Source organism: Thermobia domestica, chromosome 11 (genome assembly GCF_964235325.1).
Source record: "Thermobia domestica chromosome 11, izTheDome1.hap1.1, whole genome shotgun sequence".
Lineage (NCBI taxonomy): Eukaryota > Metazoa > Arthropoda > Insecta > Zygentoma > Lepismatidae > Thermobia > Thermobia domestica.
This window is the reverse complement of record NC_137464.1, coordinates 117,689,366-117,710,403: the sequence shown is the minus strand read 5'-3', so window position 1 is coordinate 117,710,403 and position 21,038 is coordinate 117,689,366. Positions and strand designations below refer to the sequence as shown.

General features: G+C 36.3%; 1 protein-coding gene across 1 annotated transcript in view; it reads left to right on the top strand.

The window, feature by feature from the left end:
• Positions 1-10,998, top strand: part of LOC145665247 (venom protease-like) — a 111,564-nt gene extending 100,566 nt beyond the window's left edge. The window contains exon 8 of the mRNA XM_081732539.1: positions 10,347-10,998. Within this exon, the coding sequence (XP_081588665.1) occupies positions 10,347-10,666 (320 nt within the window). The 3' untranslated portion in view covers positions 10,667-10,998. The remainder of the gene's footprint in view (positions 1-10,346) is intronic.
• Positions 10,999-21,038: the final 10,040 nt, after the last annotated feature.

Sequence of the window (21,038 nt, the reverse complement as noted above, 5' to 3'; positions counted from 1 at the left end):
ATAACAAAATAGAAGACCTTTCTTCTTCCCAAGCTTATCCTTTCTCCTCTTTTCCTCCAGTCTACTCTGCTTTTTTTGCGAACTAGGATGGAAAGAGCACCGAGAAAACCCTCTTCTTCACCTCCCTCTTAAAAAAAGAGTGTACTCTCCTTTCTTCTTTTATTATTTTTTTCTTTGTCTATTTGCTGCCTTCTCCTTGCTCTCTCTGTGTGTTCAAATCTATCAAAATTTGAAATACATTTACTGAACTGTTTTCGGAAAACCTTTCGTCGGGGAAAAGAGAAAGAGAAGAAGAAAAAGAATCGATTACTTCTTTCACGTCTCCTTCTCTTTTGTTTTCTTCTATTTTTCAATCTCTTATTTCCTCTTTTCTCGTAGACCAATCTCTTTTTATTTTTATATCCATTCTTTCCATTAAAATTGAAAGGTCTTGTAAAACAGATTTTTGATAAATCCGACGAAAAAAAAGGCAGGATAGTGATGAGATTGCTCTTTCAATATGTCAAAACGTAAAACAGAAAAGGATGAAAGAGGATAGAATTCAAGAAGAAAAAGCTTTTTATAGTAGCAAAATTGGTTTGCTTCTGCAAATTGTTTTCAACATTTCATGGAAATCAAAAGAGAAACTCACTTGATATATCTCTCTCTCTCTCCCCGTCTCTTTAAGAATGAACTATTCCTGTATATTTTTCACGACAGTGAATTATGTCATATTGTCAAGATTTTAATTAAATATTTATTTATGAAGTGTGAACAAACTCGTATGAGTCGTTTTTGAGAAAATTATACGTAGGGATACGCACGAGTCGAGTCGAGTCGAGATTTAAGCCTGTCTCGACTCGTCTCGAGAAAATGTTGTCTCGACTCGAGTCTCGACTCGAAAATATGTTTCTGTCTCGACTCGTGTCTCGACTCGACAGTCTCTGTCTCAACTCGACTCGAATTCGAGTCGAGACGTCTCGAAATTCGAGTCGAGACAAAATATACGAGTTAAAATATACATACACATCAGCCAGACCATTATGACTACCTACCTAATTATCAGTATGTCGACCTTTGGAACGGATAACAACGGCGACGTGTCTTGGCATGGACGCAATGATCCTTGGTAGGTCGCCGGAGAGAGTTACACCACATATGCACACACAGGTCACCTAATTCCCGTAAATTCCGGGGAGGGGGCGATGCGCCGTGACGTCACGTTCAATCACATTCCAGATGTGTTCGAGTGGGGTCATATCCGGCGAGTCGGGGGACCAGCACATCACTTGGAACTCGCTCCTGTGTTCCTAGAACCACTCCATCATATTCCTGGCCTTGTAACATGGTGCATTATCTTGTCGAAAAATCCTACTACCGTTGGGAAACATGATCATCATGAAGGGGTGTCCGTAGTCTGCAAGCAGTGTGCGATACGCTTCGGCCGTCATGGTGCCTTGCTCGAGCTCCACTAGACACATGGATGTTCACGTGAATGTTCCCCAGATAATAATTAAGCCACAGCCCGCTTGTCTCCGTCTCGCAGTACAAGTGTCAAGGAGCTGTTCCTTTGGAATACAACGGATTCGCATCCTCCCATCGTCATGATGAAGAAGGTATCGGGATTCATCAGACAATGCAACGCTCTGCCTCTCGCCAAGGTCCAGTGGCGATGGTCACGTGTTCATTTCAGTCGTAGTTGCCGATGTCGTGGTGTTAATATTCGCACATAAATGGGTCATCGACTGCGGACGTCCATCGTTAGGAGTGTTCGGTGCAATGTATGTTCAGACTAGTGTAATGAAGGCCTGGGAAAAAACGGAAATATTGGGTTTAAAAGAACAATTTTTTTACGGTTCTCCCGAGCTTGGAAAAAACCGGAAAATTTGGGTAAAATTGAAATGTTCGAATATTTTATTATAATACGCTTTCAAAATTAAAAGTGTTTTGTATTTACTAGATTTTAGTTAATATGTTAAATCAGACATATTTTATAGAGATATGTTCTATGTAAAATTTCCGGAAATTTTGAATCCATTAGAAAAAATAATTTGTTCGGAAATATTAGCAAAAACAGGAAAATATAGTTTAAAACTATTTTTTGGCCTGATGCTAGTAATCTTAATGCTGTAACATGTCTGTAGCATATACAGTAGGAAGTCGAAAATCCGAACTAATTGGGACCACAGGTAGTTCGCATTTTCTAAAATGACAAAAAATGCCATTTAGGCTTACATATAATGTACGGTATGTTCTTCTATCGATACAGTGGTTATTCAGTACATACAGTAATTACAATACAGTACGAAAGGCTACTTACATTTAATGTTTCTGAAGAACCTGCTCGTACACTAAATTACACTGATCTTGTAAGTCACACTTAAAATTTATAGGCCTAAGAGAAAATAAAAAAATAAAAATATGTATGACAAACAATTACATATGAATGAACTTTTGTAAAAACACCGACTTCACACAACGTTGACGGACGCACTATTGTTTGTTTCTCGGTAGCGTTAAGAGTCTTCATCCCGGCGAAATTAAAATACCGCTAATTTTACAGTGATTATGTGATTTCTTCAAATAGATAAAAGATAATTGAAATATGGAACAAGAGCGCCCCAGACAATATTATTTTGCATGAGGTACCGTTATCACAAGTCACCTAGTAGCTTTCCGTTTTCAGCCGTTTAGAAACGCGAAAATAAATGCCGATTTTCAAAATGGCTCGAAATCGAAAACTGATAAGTGAGTCGTGATAACGATATCTCACGTAAAATGATATTGTCTAGGGCGCTCTTGTTTCACATTTCGATTATCTTTTATCCATTTGAAGATATCACATAATTACTGTAAAATTGGCGGTATTTTAATTTCGCCGGGATGAAGACTCTTAAGACAAAATGTAAAAAGCTTCTAGGGACCGGGTTCGGATTTTTGACGTTTTGGATTTTTGACGTTCGGATTATCAACGTCCTACTGTATATACAATGTATTTCGCTAACGGAAAAATAATTAAACCAACATGTTTTAATTCTACTTTTTAGTTTTCTGATTTCTAGTAAAACCCCTCTTTATTCTTTGTATATTTTTCGAAAAACTCAAAAAGAGAGAGGATCTTATTTACACATACACACATATACCGCACAAGTGAGTGAATTTGAGCAGCAAGAAACATATTAAAGGATTGAGTATGTGAAACTTCCGTTCGTTATTATTAAAGACTAGCAGAATACCCGTTCTTCGGACGGGAAGAATACGTTTCATTTTGGACACAACGGGCACAAAACTGTCACCAATGAACTTATGGAGCCCCAAAACTATGAATTCGACATTAATATCCGTAATTTTCAATTATCTTTACATGTCACCATCCCCCCTTAGAGTACTAATGGGACTGGATTTTGATATAAACGGCCGGATGTGTCACTGTTCATCTCAGCGACCTCGAAAACTATGGATTCGACACTAATATCGGTCATTTTCAATAATTTCTATATATCTTCTCTCTCCTCCAAGTTGTCGGGCCAAATTTTGATTTAAAGGGCATCGGAAGTGTCATTGTTCATTTCAGCGACCCCGAAAATTATGGATTCCGCACTAATATCTGTCATTTCCCCCTCCCTTTCCCTCAAGTTGCATCTTCAAAGTGAAATAATAAAAATCATCCCGAACCTCATTTATATTGAAAATTTAATCAAGGTAGGTAAAATTTCCAATAATTTTGAACCCATTAATTAAAAAAATGTTCGGGAGTATTAGCAAAAACCGGAAAATATAATTTAAAAACTATTTCTTCGTCTGATGCTAATAATCTTATTTGCTGTAACATGTTTGCAGCATATATACAATGCATTTTGCTAACAGGAAAAATACTTAAAGCAACAGGTTTTAATTTTACTTTTTAGTTTCCTAATTTCTGGTAAAATCTTCCCACTTTATTATTTGTATGTTTTTCGAATAACTTAAAAAAGAAATGAACTTATTTACACATATACACATATACCGCACACGTGAGTAAATTTAAGCAGCGACAAATATATTAAAGGGTTGAATATGTGAAACTTCCGTTCGTTATTATTACAGACTAGCCGAATACCTTGCATGGGGAGAATACGTTTCATTTTAGACATAAAGGGCACCAAAACTGTCACTAATGAACTTACAGAGCCCCAAATTTATGAATTCGACACTTCTGTCGGTAATTTTCAATTACCTTTACATGTTCCCGTTCACCCTTAGGAGTACTAATGGGGCTGAATTTGTGGATTTAAACGGCATCTTCTGTTCATCTCAGGGACCCCGAAAACTATGGATTCGACACTAATATCAGTCATTTTCAATATTTTTTATATATCTTCTCCCTCCTCCAAGTTGTGGGGCCAAATTTTGATTTAAAGGGCATCGGAAGTGTCATTGTTCAGGAGTTATTAAGTTAGAAACATAGTCACTTTCATTTTGATTGTAATAGATAATCTGTCGCACTAGAAAACATGTTTGTTTACATACAGGTTGAGGTCTGCGCGGATACAAAATATCGCATCTGCAGCATCTCTATCCGCATCTGCACCCGCATCCGCAACATCTCTATCCGCACCCGCATCCGCAGATAATGAGATAACAAATATATACAACTTACATATTCTATAATACACGTAGTTTACTGAATCAAACGATACAATGTATTATATAAGTTTCCTCGTGATCAAATACCAACTACGATAAATAAAATGCAATATAAACCGTGCAGAAACAAATTAGAAATTAATGAACGATTTATGTACTTACCCAAGATCTTCAAATGCAGATATCGGGCCAAAATAATGCCAAGTAGGTAATATCCCCTCAATCGACTAATTTTAGAGCACGTCACTAAGTTTTTAAACTTGATCATTACTCATAAAAAAGGGGCATTTGTTCTAAACACAAAGGCGAAATAGAAATAATCGTTATTAAGAAATAAAAAATAATCACAGGACTGCAAACACATCCACATATCCCGAACTGACACCGGCACCAGTAATTGCACTAAATTTTAAAAAAATAAGTGACGAAACTAACAACGCAATACAATGCATGCTTTCGCGACCAAGTTCCTTCGTGGCTAAGCGGTTAGTGTACACGCCTTTGGCGTGGGAGACCCGGGTACAATTCGCGGCGGGAGCTCATGTGGTTCGGATTCCACTTTAATCGGTAGGTCCACGTATCATATAGCCTCGCTGCTGAACGGGACGTTAAACTCAAAATCAACTCAAGCTTTCACGACCAAGCTTTTACTGAAACTAGAAGTGAAAATAACTTCGAATACAAATAGGAAGTCTGTCTATACCGTTAATTTCGGGAAGAGGCAATAGAGGAAGTTTAGAATTTACTGCTTTTCTTTGCAGCCCCCACTCATTGTTCGACACATTTAGGGTAGGAAAAACAACGCATTGGTTGTTCTTTCTTTCCTTACCAGAGGCCCAGAACATACATACATATACACATACACACAAGAAGAAAGAGAGAGAGAAAACAATTGCTGTTATAAAACTCCAATTCCTCGGAATGTTCAATGAGGTCCGTGGCACCTCTCCGAAGAGAGAAATCTGTGGGATCGCAAACGTGCATTCAATATCTGCTGTACTTCAAAGGAAACAGTGAAGAAGATTTTTTCTTTTTCTTTTTTTTCTTTTTTTTAAGAAAGAGGGAGAGAGAAAGATGAGCGTATGGTTTGATTTGTTTGCTATTTCGGTGACCTACGCGCTTCTCCAGTTTGTCACAAAAGGCAAATATAATTCTGCTGACCAGTTTTCAGTTTATGGAAGGGGATGCGGTGTTTTAAATTAGGGTTTTGGTTCCTGATCTCTCAGGCTAGAAAAACTTTATTTGAAGACATTTCTTCCTCTTCAAGGCGAATGGTCTGAAAATTTTCAGCTTTATCAGAGGGGCTTTGGCGGCAATTATTTTTCTTGTTTACAGTAAATAGCGGTACTTGAGGATTAGTGATGGGGCCTGTCGTTTCTTTCTGTTTAGGTCAGAGATGTCATTCACCTACAAAACGGCTGCTAACAATATTGAAAACAGCAATAAAAGAACAACTCTCTCGTGTCATTTTTTGTCCTTTTGCTGTCACTGAGTCACAAGCTTCACACACTTGTATTTTGATTTTATTACTTTTCAACTGGTTTTAAAACTTTTAATTCAAAACGAACGTTTCTAATGCTCTTTACACCATTATCAGAAAATTCACAGCATTTTTTTGATACAAAAAATGTAGGAAACATTATCCGCAATTTTATCCGCTATTCGCACAGTAAAGATATATATATCCGCATCCGCGCAGACCTCTACATACAGGATTTTCTTCATAAAGTTTATATAAGTGTCTATATTAAAATATTAAATAATAGTAATTATATGTTTTAGTGCATGAGTATTAGTGAAGTTTGCCTACTCCTCTTTCTCGTAAGAAGTGATTTGGTTAAAATTAACAAAACTTCACTAGATCAAAGAGCATATTAAGAACTCAGTTTCATTCAAGAGACCTATTTGTTGCAACATAAGCACTTCATGTTGGTAGGCTTGTATGTAACTGTAAAAGTTCTGTAATTAATGCACATCCACGAATAAATGGCATAATAGAAATAAGTGCAGACTATTAATTTTCAACTAGCTGAACCTGCGCTCTCTACACAGCGCATCATTCACATATGAGCATGAATCTCCTTGTGAATCCTCATATCTGTACATGTCCCTTTACAGATACAAGTGAAGTACGCCTTCATAAAAATCGGCAAGGGGTATCATAAACGAGAAATTTTTTCTATTATTTTTTTTCAATATTTCGCAGCGTTTGCAAGATTTGAGCCCACTTGTAGTTGGAATTTCTAATTCATATATGACCAGTGTTTTCTTTCTTTTTGCATGCATTATGTAATAAATAAATAAATTACACACATAATTAGTTATGTCAGAGATATACGGAGTTCATTGTGAAAAAAACTCCCCAAACAATGAAGATTCATCTTAGACTGGAGAAATGGTTATCCTTCGTTTTCTTATACTTTGGCCATTAAACAAACCCCTGAGAGATATACAGCCCCTATATACAACTATCCGACGTTGGAATATATAACTCATAGAGTATGATGCTTTACTTTTACAAAAAATTCAGTACTTCCACTGTACCCCTAAAAATGTAATAAAGAACTAATGGCCGTGTTGTTTTTCTTTTTAAATATTCAATTAGAACTGGACAATTTACACAAAATTTTGGAATCGACCAATGGAAACGGTACGTTTCTAGCACTTGTGGGTTCAAGATCTCATTGTCGAAAGGACTGGAGACAAACATATAAACTTTTCTGTGGGGACAAACATATACGCGTAAATCTAGTATTTTAATATATAGATAATGATTGGAATACTTTTTTTTCGAGTGCTATTTTTTAATATTGGCAATAGTGAAATTTTTGAACTTATGCGTTTGAAGAAAAAAGATATGATTACTAGTAAAATTAATCAAATAGAAATATTTGATTACAAATTTTTTGAATTTTTTCAATTTTTCAAGAAAGAAATTTTAAAAAAGTTTTTTACCAACATGTTCAAAATTTCCGGAAATTTTACAACACTAGTTCAGACACACTTGTACTTTGCCCAGCATTAATTAAACTCAGATGTTGGTTCCGACGCAGTTCGCTGCCTGTCCTGTTTTACCAATCTGCCCAGCCTACGACGTCGGACAAATGTAATGAGGTGGGGGGGGCGCCCAACCCCTCGACGTTTGGACGTCGTTTCCCCATAGTTTCGCCACTTGTTGAAGACACTCACCACAACACTTCTCGAACACCTGACAAGTCCTGCAGTTTCCGAAATTCTCGTGCCGAGTTTTTCTGAATGAGTACTTTCTTCAAAATAATATTAAAAGTTATAGAAAGATTTTCGAGACATTCGAGTCGAGTCGAGATTTTTAGGAGCTGTCTCGACTCGACTCGTGTCTCGACTCGAAAATTCGAGTCGATAAATACGTTTGTCTCGACTCGTCTCGAATTTACAAAGTGTGTCTCGACTCGAATCTCGACTCGAATTCGAGTCGAGTCGAGTCGAGATTCGAGACATGTCTCGACTCATGCGCATCCCTAATTGTACGAAAGAAAACACACCCGAAAATATTTTCAGAGCAAATGCGTTATACCATATTGTCAGGGTATTAATTAAATATTTATTTATGAAATATGAAAAAAATCGCCTGAGTCGTGTTTGAGAAAATCGTCCAAAAAACCATGTCCAAGAGTAAATTATTCCTTCTCGATATTTTTTCCGGAGAAATTATTTATACCACATATGTCTTTAATATTATTATTATTATTATTATTATTATTATTATTATTATTATTATTATTATTATTATTATTATTACGGAAAATTGATTTATAAAATACAAAGGAAATCGTTAGGAGCCTGTACTGCACCTACTTTCTAGTAAGCGTACCTACTTTCAATGTAACCATTTATCTAGGTAAACTGTAGCCTTCTAGTTGCACTATGTTAGATTTACTATTTCATCATGTAGCCACTTACGTCCATTTTGTGGCAGGGTTACTTTGCAATGATGTTACGTTGCGTTGCGGATTAACGTTAAAGAGGTCGGACTTCATACAGGAAGCTCGGTGCATAGATGTAGACATTCCCACAGTAAAGTACGTAACTATATCTTCATAACATACATACAGAAATTTTATTAATAACTTTTCATTGAAATATTCCGAATTCTTGTTGTTTATTGAACAGTATATTATATGCATTTAAACACGAGTTAAGTTCAGAAGTTGGTCGTCCGTTTCTAGCAAAATTTTAAAAATTTACCGGGAAGAAATGAATAATTTGCTTGTTCTTGTGCTTGATCATGTATAAGGAGAGCTAGAGTTGTGTTTATTTTCTTATACAAACAGTTCTAAACATGGAACTATTTCGCAAGAGGAGAGAACTACTTGGCACAAGGTTACTTTATGGTAGAAATTTTGGGAATGTAATGAGCATTTGTTTTGTAAACATGACTGGTGATAATCAGAAAAATCTATTAAAAGTAAGTAAAAGTCAAGGCTTAATAAATCTAAAAATAAATTGTAGAAAATGTGGTAAGCAAATAACTGTAAGGAAACGTGGAGAAAGTTAGGGCCTATACATTTCAATGTAACGGTAAGTAACATAACCATAATTGAGGCAAGTTTCTAAAAGACAGGTTCCCCTTTCCATTTAGCTGTAATAAAGATAGAAAACAACGTGCCCTGCGGGGCTCTAACCCGCCTTCACTCGCTAAAGTTCGCTCGGCAATACTATGTGAATTAAATATTAAACTTTGGTACACAAAGGAATCAATTATTACGCTTATAGCCAAAAACTAGGCGGATGACCAACTTCGGAATAAATGCTTGTGAAATAAATGGCAAGTAGCTTGTCAAGCTGCGCTTGAACTTAATAAGATTACCTGAAGAAACGAGTGAATAATTATATGATAGTTAATCAAAATCATTCTAAAACTCTTTAGCAGCCTTTTAGCAAATTACATATTACACTTCGAACATATTTCTTACATATTATCATCTTCATATATTCATCATAACTAATTAATCATAGAATGCATTAATTATCATCAAATCCTTAGTACTTTATTATATTATTCATATTAGATTCCGTCGGGGACTTTTTTTAACAGATAAATGATCAACATAGCCATAACTCAAGTCATTAACTAGTTATTGTACACTATTTCTAAACCTCTGCATACCGCAACAAGCAGATATTTCTTTTTCTCCCACATTCATCGTGTAGAGCTCGCGAAAGCAGCACAAACCTAAGATGCTCCAATCTCCCGCCCGCCACCTATCTTATCTCGAAAGGTGCAAGAAGTTAGATAGGAAACACACTTTTTTTTTTCAGTCACGTTAAATATGTGACTGCATCTTACGCAAGAGCGGGCGTTTAAAGGTCTGTATTAGGAGGCATGCTAACGCGAGAAAGAGCACGTGAACAGAAAGTAACATCAAGTATTGTGACTCACGTTATCTCGCCAAACATCTTTCACAAATATTAATCAGACTTCAGACTCTATATTAAAGCAACTAAAAAATCGGTTGTTCAACCTTATACGGGAATATATATCCATTATTATTTTTACTAATTATTATTTTTCGTATTAGTTGAGCACACACATGTCTTCGATATTACATCACAAATGCAGATATGAATAAACAAATAAGATTCGATTCACAAGGAGAAACACCTCTGTAGGTTTCTTCAAAGCTAATGTTTTGACCAGTAGATATGTTGATAAATGTCATTACGTTACAAATATAAATAACATTTTCACTTTATTATTTCAGTAACCAGACATACGAGTAACGTTCTGATGCAGTTAAGTCTGAAGATAGAGAAGAACGAGAAATGCAAGAAAGAGTACAAAGGGCGAGCAGTAATAACAGAGAACCATATGTGCGCTGGAGGTGCAGAGAAACAGGATACGTGTGGAGGAGACAGTGGAGGTCCTCTGATGAAACCTGAAGCATTTGACGGACCTCCCAAGTACTTCCTTATTGGCATTGTGTCACAAGGTCCATCTGACTGTGGAGAATACGGAGAGTTGGGAATCTATACAAGACTCAAATGCTATTTAAAATGGATTCTAGACAAAATGGAACCTTGAATGTGAAAGTGAAAAATAAACATTTGTATAAAGTGCCAATTATGTTATTTCTTCAAAATGTTATTTGTACTTTCAAATGTGCAAAACAGAAATGGATTAAAGCGGTATTAGAAATAGTCATTCAGCGTTGGATGGGGAGATAAAAGATCAGCAGATTGGTACTGAAGCAATATAATAGTACATTAACATGTATAGGTGTCAGTGATAAAGTGAATGTTACATGTAAGAATATTCAGATGTAACATAAGAACATGATAAATGTAATGATCATATGTATATACAAGTACTAAGGGGTACATACATTCTTAATATCTAGTGATTCATGCTTCATTTTTCTTAGATTACATGGAATAGCGCGATTACATTTTTTATACTTTTTAAAAAATGTTACTGTCTCCTATGTGTGAGGGAGATTAGATGTGTTCCTTCTGTACATATAATTATTTTTATTTTAAAAAAAATGGTAAATATGCTACTAGAAATAAATGGATGAAACAGTAGTTTTTTTTTTTTTTTTTTGTACTTCCTCTGTGAATCTCAATAACATTTTATGTTGAATGTAGTTATTAATAAAGCAGTCTCTATTTCTAAATATTTACATATCATACAAATAACATATGCCGAATATCACAGTTAATCTGGTAACGTGCATAATTACTGAGGCCAGTGGAATTGTCCCGTAATCCAGCTCTTTTGGGGGAGAAATATTGTAATTAAAAACGGCCCCTAGTGTAAGAATTGATCTTTCGTGATGATTTGTGCACTCACCAACTACATCTGATTCATGTTCCGGTGGTGGTTCGAAACCCACTTTAATAGAAAGCAGAGTCCATCGTAACCGCAGTGCTGCACAAGGACGCAAAGCACAAAAGCTTAAAAACGCAACTTCAAAATTAAATACATAATTGGTGTAGACGACAAAATCGTAACAATTTTAAAAGAAAAAAGAAAGATACCAACACCAGTTACTATGGTAAAATATTTTAATGTGCACTCCTGTTAAGAATTATTCTGCACACGATGTAATATTGTTACGGGTATAGGATCATAGATTACAAAACATACTAAGAAATGTTGTTGTTTACATTGTGCTTCATAAATCCTAATGCAGATTGGTTAGTTGGTTTCCCAAGCTTAACTTCCCTCTTCAGCATCAAGGCTATGTGAGTCATACACGTACTACTTAACATTGAATTCAAAGCACATGTATTCCCATTAGGAATTGAACCCGGGTTTCCTCCGACAAAGGTGCGTATGTTAATCATACAGCCACAAGGAAACTCCTTCATACAGATGTCACCTGCTTTAATATATGCATGCTTTATCAATGTGCATTTCCTTTCATGTGCCTAAAATTAACAGTTTCGTTGATACTATACATCAATATAACGAAGGAAAGACATTTAAACATAATGAAACCTAAATGTCTAACTGTAAGTTACAATATAATGTATGCTGTAGTATACATGCTGATGTAATAACGTTATCTATCTTTTATCTTTAGTTCATCACATTCGGTTTGTCTTATTTGTATATTCAATTATCGGATGATTCCGTGTGCGTTGTATGTTTCACCTCAAAACATTTTCCTGTTGCCATTCTTCTGAATGAGTTTTGTTGGTAGACTGCTATGAAAAAGAGAATGAAAAATCGACATGACCTGAAAACAACGTTGCTAGTACATAATAAATTCATTAATCAATTTGGTTTCCGATCGCAGCTAAAGATAGTTCCGGTACTCAGTACAAGCTTAGAAAACATATGATATTATCTTTGGTTATTACTAGAAAAGAAAGTAATTAACAGGAATACTTCAGAAGAGCATTAGGTAGACTGCCAATCAATGCCACTTTACAATATACTTTTCATTAAGAATACCAAGGTCAGACATGCGCACGATTGTCTTGTTTCAGAAGTACGCTTTTTAAAACTCTGTTGAAACTTTCAACTATTTTTGTTTATGTATACAAATAGGCCTAACAGTTGTCACGAAACTTATTTTAACAAGAAAAAAAAATAAATTGAACATTCATCCTTGTAATATTCTATGAAACAATCAATCAAACCCATAGATGGGTTGTATATTAAATATCTGCCCATTTATTTTCATGTGCTGTTTTCTAGGAAAGAGAGCCAGTACGCATAATGCATACTGCTGAGAAAAAAGAAGAGAGAGAGAGAGAGAGAGAGTATCCTACACAGAAATGGTCACGTCCGAAGGCCAAGAAAATCCACAAGACAGTCTTTATTAATCTTTGGCATATTTTGTACTGTACATGCCAGTTCTATGTTTCATTTTCCTATTTTCGTGACCACACAAGACCTGCAAATGTTTCAGAAATTCAGCCATAAAGTATTTGTTGTTTTCTGTTATTACGCCATTTAAAATTTAAGTAAACATAGATCTCACCCACAAAGTAGGTTGATTTTTTAATAGTAAAGATCAACAATATCGATAAAACTCACAGATTATCTCAACTAATACTTCGTTTCCTAATATGTGTGGCTTTTTTTGTAATCATGGTTGTAGACTACACCAAAGAGTTTTTATTTATTTATGTTCAGGAATTATGTGGACCACTAAGGAGTCTGAACCGCATTGTACAGTACATATTCCAGGCACATATTCCAGTTAGTGGTTACCTTTAAAACATGACAGTGCTCCGCTACTGACAAAGAATGGTCCCACAAGTTGTCGCTCAAATCTGATTGCCACATAGCACACCTAATAGAAGATCATGAGAAATGAAAATGGGCAAAATTTAAGGTGCTATGGAACGAGAGAATACGACCTATGGGGCTTCAACATTTGAGTATCCAAGAAAGTTATATAATGGAAATTATAGGTTTTAAGTAAATATCTTGGAAACCGTTAAAGCAACCACAAAAAATATATTCACATTATAATGAGAACAAAATACAGTATTGAAAACCACAAACAATGTTGTCATAGATGTGCAGTGTTGCCAACTCAGCATAAAAGTACTGTTTGAAATAACACCATATAGCCTACAAATGTTCACATATTTAATTTGCACTATAAATAACTAAACATAAAAGAGAACTGTAGTGGTACAGTGTTGCACACTATTGGAGCTACTTGTGCTGAAAATGTACAATGAAGAAGTCTGATATGTGGCAACTGTTAACTCCCGTAAGGCTGGGTGCTATATGAAGGCGGAGGAGGTAAACATAAATATAATATTTATGTTAGAATAACAAGAGAGGAGAGAGAGAGAAATATAAAAAAAATGTTCCCTCAATATTTATCGGCTACGCCCTTGGACAGAATGCATGAATATTATCAAAATATTCTCTCTTGCTAATTTTCACCTTCCTCCTCTTCTTCACTTCTGTACCTGTGGGTATTTATTTATTCTCCCCTACCCCTTTAAGGAGTCCCAACCCACAATAACACTGTGAAATCTCAAACCAGGCATCTGAAAACAAGACATCTAAGCCTATAAAACATAGCAAAATGTGTCTACTCACCCTCTGCCTTTCAGAAAACTTTAGCTAATTATCAACTTCCATCTCATAAAAAAAACACACTTTATTGCCTATATGATATATGTTGGCCATGGAACAAAACAAAGAAAAAATAACTGTTACAACATCGTGGGATCCCCACTCCAATAACTTTTGAACTTGGCTTTGTCACTTATTTCTTAAAAAAAATGTTCAAAGTTTATTATACACCACAACTATGTGGTAGAGTTCCTACTAAAAAAAATCACATGAAGGAAGTCTTTCCACATGAAAAGTTCCAGTCATTTCCATCTATCCTAGAATTCCCTCTCTTCCCATGAGAGAATGACACTGATGCCTTTTGGTATCTGATGGCTTTAATTTGCATTGTCCATCACTTCATTGGAATTTAATTGTAGTGCTACAAGGTGAGTAAGCACGTAGTAATAATTTTCTAAAACAAGTATGTCCACAGTAGAAAGTTATAATGCGAGTTCTTGAAACTGATGCTTCATGATGTTCGCAACAATCACTGAGAATATCATTTATCGAAAGGACTAATAATTTCTACTCCATTTGTTAGTCCATTTTGTAAAGTTTACAAGAGATTTCCTTAAAATTAACTATGTAATAGATAGTTCATATATATCAATGCACGTATTTTCAAACGAAAAAAAATAATAAAATTAAACAAAATAACTGTTCACTATCTCTGCCGCTAATTTACATAATTATGTATAATTGGTAAGATATTTGTATGCACTTATTAAGCAATTCAGTTTTCATCACATAATTGAGCTATTTATTAAAAAGTAAAACACTAGCTCTTACTAAATGTACACTGAAAAGCAAGATCAGTTGGTGATCTCACTAACACCATTCTTGAAGACAAGAAAAACTGAACACAAAAAGCCAACAACCAATTCACTAAACTTTCTCTCTTGAAGCTAAAAACCGAACTGCTATGTCACCCTTCAAATTCTTTGCACAGAGTTATGTAAAAGGAAAAAAAATTACCACCCACTTGCTCTGCAGGAATTCAGAGGACTTCGTCTCACCCCTAGTTCTTCTTGTGTGGCCTCTTGACCTGTCCACTGTGCGGACCATAAAACAGCCTTCGAAACAGAGTGACTGCCAACTAACGAATTCTGTTCGCTTCAAGCAAGCAGACTATTCTCTGCTTTTGCTATTTCACTCAGATGTTTCACCCTCTAGAAACCGTTTTTGAGATTTTTCTTTCTATTTTTATTTAAAAAAATAAAGTAGGAAATTCACTCTTTCGCAAGGTACCGATGAAACATAGAATACTATTAATATCGAGCGTTTCCAAGAATATGCATGTATAATGCATACTGATAATATATAATTAAATAATAAAAATTATAATAAAATACAATATGAAATAGTTAATTTAAATATTAATATGCAAATGAACTCAAGTCAATCTTGCTGTTTACAAATCCCCCCCCCCTGGTAATTTGAATTTTTGCTCTTGCTCTAATTCAAATTTCCAGCAGAGAAGATTGACCTTCTATTTATTCTTAACAAGATTACATAATAGAAATAGTGAAAATATTAAATCAATTAAAATACATGCTCCATTAACTTGATACCTATCTATATATAAAAATTGATAGAAGTACAAAATGTGTATAAGATACCATAATATATAATTTAAACTAAGTAATTGTAATAGATACACAGTTTTATATTTTCTACGTGAATTGAAACGTTTACATCTTCTTAAAAAATTAACTACTAATAACTATACAGACAAAAAATGTGAGAACATTTTCGTCTTTAAATGTTTCAGTGTTGATATCTTTAGTACGTTCTTCCTCATTTTTCTTTACCTCACTTTTAAAGCAGTTGTAAAATTGGAAACAGTGCTTGTAAACACTTCTGACTGAGGCATTGGTAGTACTGGAAGTACCCAATAAAGGATCCCTTTCTCTTCTTCTTTCCCAAAAATCCTTTTTGATGAAGTTCGTATCCTAAGGTGTCAAGAGCACGGTCGCATGATGCAATGCCCTTTGTATCACACGGGGTATTCTGCATGTCAGCATTTTTCTTATCTGATTCTTATACTTGATAGGAAATGGGTACATTTTTGCATGAATCGTGTTTGACTCATTGACAGCTATCGAATGTTCATAATTCGTAATGCATCCTGGTTTGATGTCAAAAATTGATTTATGCTTTATCAGTAATTTTTTTAATTTATCTCTCTCTATAGAAGATAGGTCGGTGTAACTTTCAACAAATTCATTGATTTCTTGGGTAGTTGCTTGGGTATTAACTTTGGCCCATTCGTTTGGCGAGTATACTTGATTGGCCAGCTCCAATGGAGAGGGATACGCCCCGTCGTCCAAAAGAGTCCTTACCCGGGTTGCCGTACTACTTGCGGTCTTACCATCCTCGGTGTAGGCTATAAATATGGGAGCGGCATGACGTCTTTCCTGCGACGTAACTTCATAATCAAACACCCCTGACACCCCATTATTTACCCATAGTTCTGAGCAATCTTCGTTCCATTCAATGTTTCGGAGAACTAGGTCCCTGTCTTCTACACTCACGTCTCTGAATGAAATTTCTACCTCGTATGGATGCTTTAAATGTAATACACTCTTATCATAATTTAGAGTTACACGACTTTCCACGAAGAAATTTGAGCCAATCAACAATACATGATTAAGACCATTTACTATTATACCAGCTGTATAAAAAGCTTTTTCGTTAATAAAAATTTCTAACATTGTTTGTCCTAAAATACTGGCTGATTTCCTACCAAAAGCTGACATCACTCAATATCATTCTTGGGAATAAGCCTCGTATTCAAGAGTCTATCAGAAATCCATTTGCCTTTACAATATTTCCTTATTTATGTTTACTCTTTCCCATTTCTGAAAAGTAATTTATCGGAATTCAAATTATCACTAAAATGCTATTTAGAAATAATTTCCATACATTTTACACAATTTCCTGTCTTTTCAATTTCATTCAATGCTAATGTTTTCACGGCGGTCTCATTATCACACTCAGTAATTTCCATACTAAGATTATGCACACACTTAATATATTTATTCGTCGACTCAGTCAAAAGTAACTCATAAGGTTCCAACTTATCGTCATCCTTCGTGTGTGCGAGGCGACCTTATTGGGATGGGGAACGACCACCCCTACCACTGGGTTCCTGCACACGATCTTGAGACGAATACTGTGGGCTACCATCGTAGGCCTCTAACAACTGAACTTGTTCTTCCCCCCTAAAGTCAGTCCTGTTGTTATCGTTATAATTTCTTGCACCTCTCCGCTGTCCTCGTGTACCTCGAGAAGGTGCTTCGTTACGTGAATAGCTTCCTCTTCCACGTGACCTAGCTTGGTTTTCTGGCTGGTTGGCATGACCACGTGGAGGGCTAGTCCGGTGGCTACGCTCACTTCCTCTCTCATATGGATTGTTATGGTTCCTATTACGCTTGTTAAATTTCCGTGGGCTTCTTGGCTTATGGTCAGGGGAGCTTTCAGAGTGTTCACACTCTACTTGCATCATGTTTACTCCCTTCCTCATGATTCCATAAGAATCTTTATCTCTCATGGTGTACTCCAGCTCAGAAACGACATTTAACAATTCTGAGACAGTTTTCTATCTCGCTGAGACAATTGACCTAAAAAGCCAGTTTTGGAAATGTCTGGGTAGGACTTTTAGCAAGGTCGATTCGTCCATCGGGGGATCCAAAATACTGTTGCAATGTAGTAACTCTAGTAAGTACTGTGACGGCATTTTGTTGCTCTTATAGTCATAGTGAGCTATTAGAATGTTTGCTCTCAAGTTAGCCAGACGTTCTTGGCTTAGATAAGTGTCACGGAAGTGACTCACGAAGCTCTCATATGAGGTTATCTTGTTAGAGGTCACTCGAAACCACTGAAGGGCACTATTTCTCAAACATTTTTCCACGAGGTTAAGACTCAATTCCTCGGGTACCCCTGTCATCTCAAAATATCGTTCCAAGTCTATGAGAAAATTGTGAGTCAGTACCTCACTCTCATTTCCCGAATAGGTAGGTAAAGAAAGATCTCCGTGTATGAACCCCATAGCAGTTGCAAGTTGCATGGTGTTCGCGTGTCCAGTCGCACAACCGGACGATGTGGAGGGTTGCTGACTAACAGTAGGAGTCACTGTCTCACGATTATCTCTCGCGTTTGCTTGAGAAAGAACCTGCGAGTCGCATCTGGGCAAACTAACGAGATGGCCCAGATGATCTATCGATACGCTGTGAGTCAGTGGAAATATTGGCCAATTTCTCAGCAACTATTTCAGCTGTCTCACGCTAACGTGCTTCCTTCCACTGCGCCCAACTACTCTGGATCTTTTCGCAAGTGCGTTCCATCATTTCAGTGCACTCTGAACGTACCTCTTTGCAGATGTTGGTGCGGACCATAAAACAGCCTTCGAAACGGAGTGACTGCAAACTAACGAATTCTGTTCGCTTCAAGCAAGCAGACTATTCTCTGCTTTTGCTATTTCACTCAGATGTTTCATCCTCTAGAAACCGTTTTTGAGATTTTTCTTTCTATTTTTATTTAAAAAAATAAAGTAGGAAATTCACTCTTTCGCAAGGTACCGATGAAACATAGAATACTATTAATATCGAGCGTTTCCAAGAATATGCATGTATAATGCATACTGATAACATATAATTAAATAATAAAAATTATAATAAAATACAATATGAAATAGTTAATTTAAATATTAATATGCAAATGAACTCAAGTCAATCTTGCCGTTTACACAACAGAGGCTAATAAAAGAATGCATTCGGAAAAAGTGAGGGATTTGCATTAAATTTCCGTAACCACAGTGAATAAGCAGACAACTCTCAAAACAAAATGTTACAACCAGGATAGAAAGCCGTGTTTTCTAGTTCTGTAAACTCCTTTTCCAGATTGTCTTATCCAGATTTGATAGAGTACTTTCTTTGTTCATGTCTTTCGTGTTAAGTGGCATATTATTTTACTTCCTGTCCTCACATCATATAATTATGTTACTGTACACTGTAATATTACCATATTCATATTGGAAATATAATTATTTTATTACTAACTCATTTAGTTTTTAATCGGCCCAGATAGCCGTGTGATCTAGAAGGCTAGGCCACAGACTTATTAAGGACTTCAATCCTTCAATTCTTCATTGGACATGGAGGTTTTTGTTTTACTTCTCACCTTGGATTTCACTGTCATTTTTCGTCTTCAGGGCCTAGAGTTGAACGGTATTCACCAGGTTATGGCATATGCTGATGATGTAAATTTAATAGGTGATGATAGGAGAACAATAGAAAGAAATGCAGAGATCTTATTAAACGCTTGCAGGGACATGGGTTTAGAAGTAAATGCAGAGAAAACTAAATACATGGAAGAGTGTCGGGACCGGAATACAGCAAATTATGGATGCGTTAAAATATTAAATAATACTTTTGATAAAGCGGATATTTCAAATATCTAGGATCAATATTAACAGAGGAAAATCATATTCACGGAGAAATTAAATGTCGACTAAAAAGCAGGCAATTCGTGTTAATATTCGGTTCAAAATCTCTTGCCATCGCGAATTCTGTCGAGGAATTTGAAGCTTAAAATATATAAAACGATAATCATGCCTGTTATTTTGTATGGCTGCGAAACATGGTCACTTACTCTGAGGGAAGAACATAGACTCAAAGTATTTGAGAACAAGATCCTGAGACGAATATTCGGACCCAAGAGGAACGGGAATGGGGAATGGCGGAAACTTCATAACGAGGAACTACATAATTTATATGGTTTACCCAACATTGTTAAGGTCGCCAAGTCTAGGAGGCTTAGGTGGGCGGGTCATGTTGCTAGAATGGAAGAAAGTAGAAACGCTTTCAAAGTCCTCACAGGAAGACCAATCGGAAAACGGCCATTAGGAAGACCTAGGCGCAGATGGGAGGACAATATTAAGATGGATCTCGCAGAGATTTGAATACAAAGTAGAAACTGGATGCAGTTAGCTAAGGATAGAAGTCAGTGGAGAGCTTTTGTGACCGCGGCATTGAACCTCCGGGTTCCATAGGCCATAGAGTTAGTTAGTTAGTTAGTCATAGTCATACCACTTTACGAAATTCACTTAGATCCTTTCTTCAACCATCTATTCAATTACATTAAATTTAACGTTATCTATGTGTATAAAAAATACAAATTGTCTTACCTTAATGTTACAGCCAACATTTCTGGAGGTTGAATACAGTTTCTAAATTTTGAATTCTGCCTCTGCAGCTGGGTCCGTACGCGATCCAACAACTCATCAAAAGGATTCCATGTCAGAAGGGCCCGGGCAAAAGGGCGAGGACAGAAAGGCCCGAGTCAAAACGGCCCCGGTCATAAGGGCCCGAGTCAAAATGGCCCCACGTCAAAAGGGCCCCGCGTCAAAAGGGCCCCGGTCATAAGGGCCCGAGTCAAAAGGGCCCCACGTCAAAAGGGCCCCGCGTCAAAAGGGCCCGGGTCAAAAGGACCCCGCGACAAAAGGGCCCGAGTCAAAAGGGCCCCTTTCATAAGGGTTCGAGTCAAAAGGGCCCTGCGTCCAAAGATGCCGGGTCAAAAGGGTCCCCGGCAAAAGGGCGCGAGTCAAAAAGGCCCTGAGCCAAAAGGGGCCCAGAGTCAAAAGGACCCCGCGATCAAAGGGCCTTACATCAAAAAAGCCTGAGATATAGCGTGAGAGGCATGAGAAATATAAAAATGCTTATTAGATTAAAAGTATTCAGTGGACACCACTTGCTTTGTGTTGAAAGAACGTACATGTGGATCTGTATACAGTGTTAGTCAAAGTTATTACGACAGCCCAGTTACGATTCATGTGAACAGAGAAAAGTTTTGCAGGTAGGTA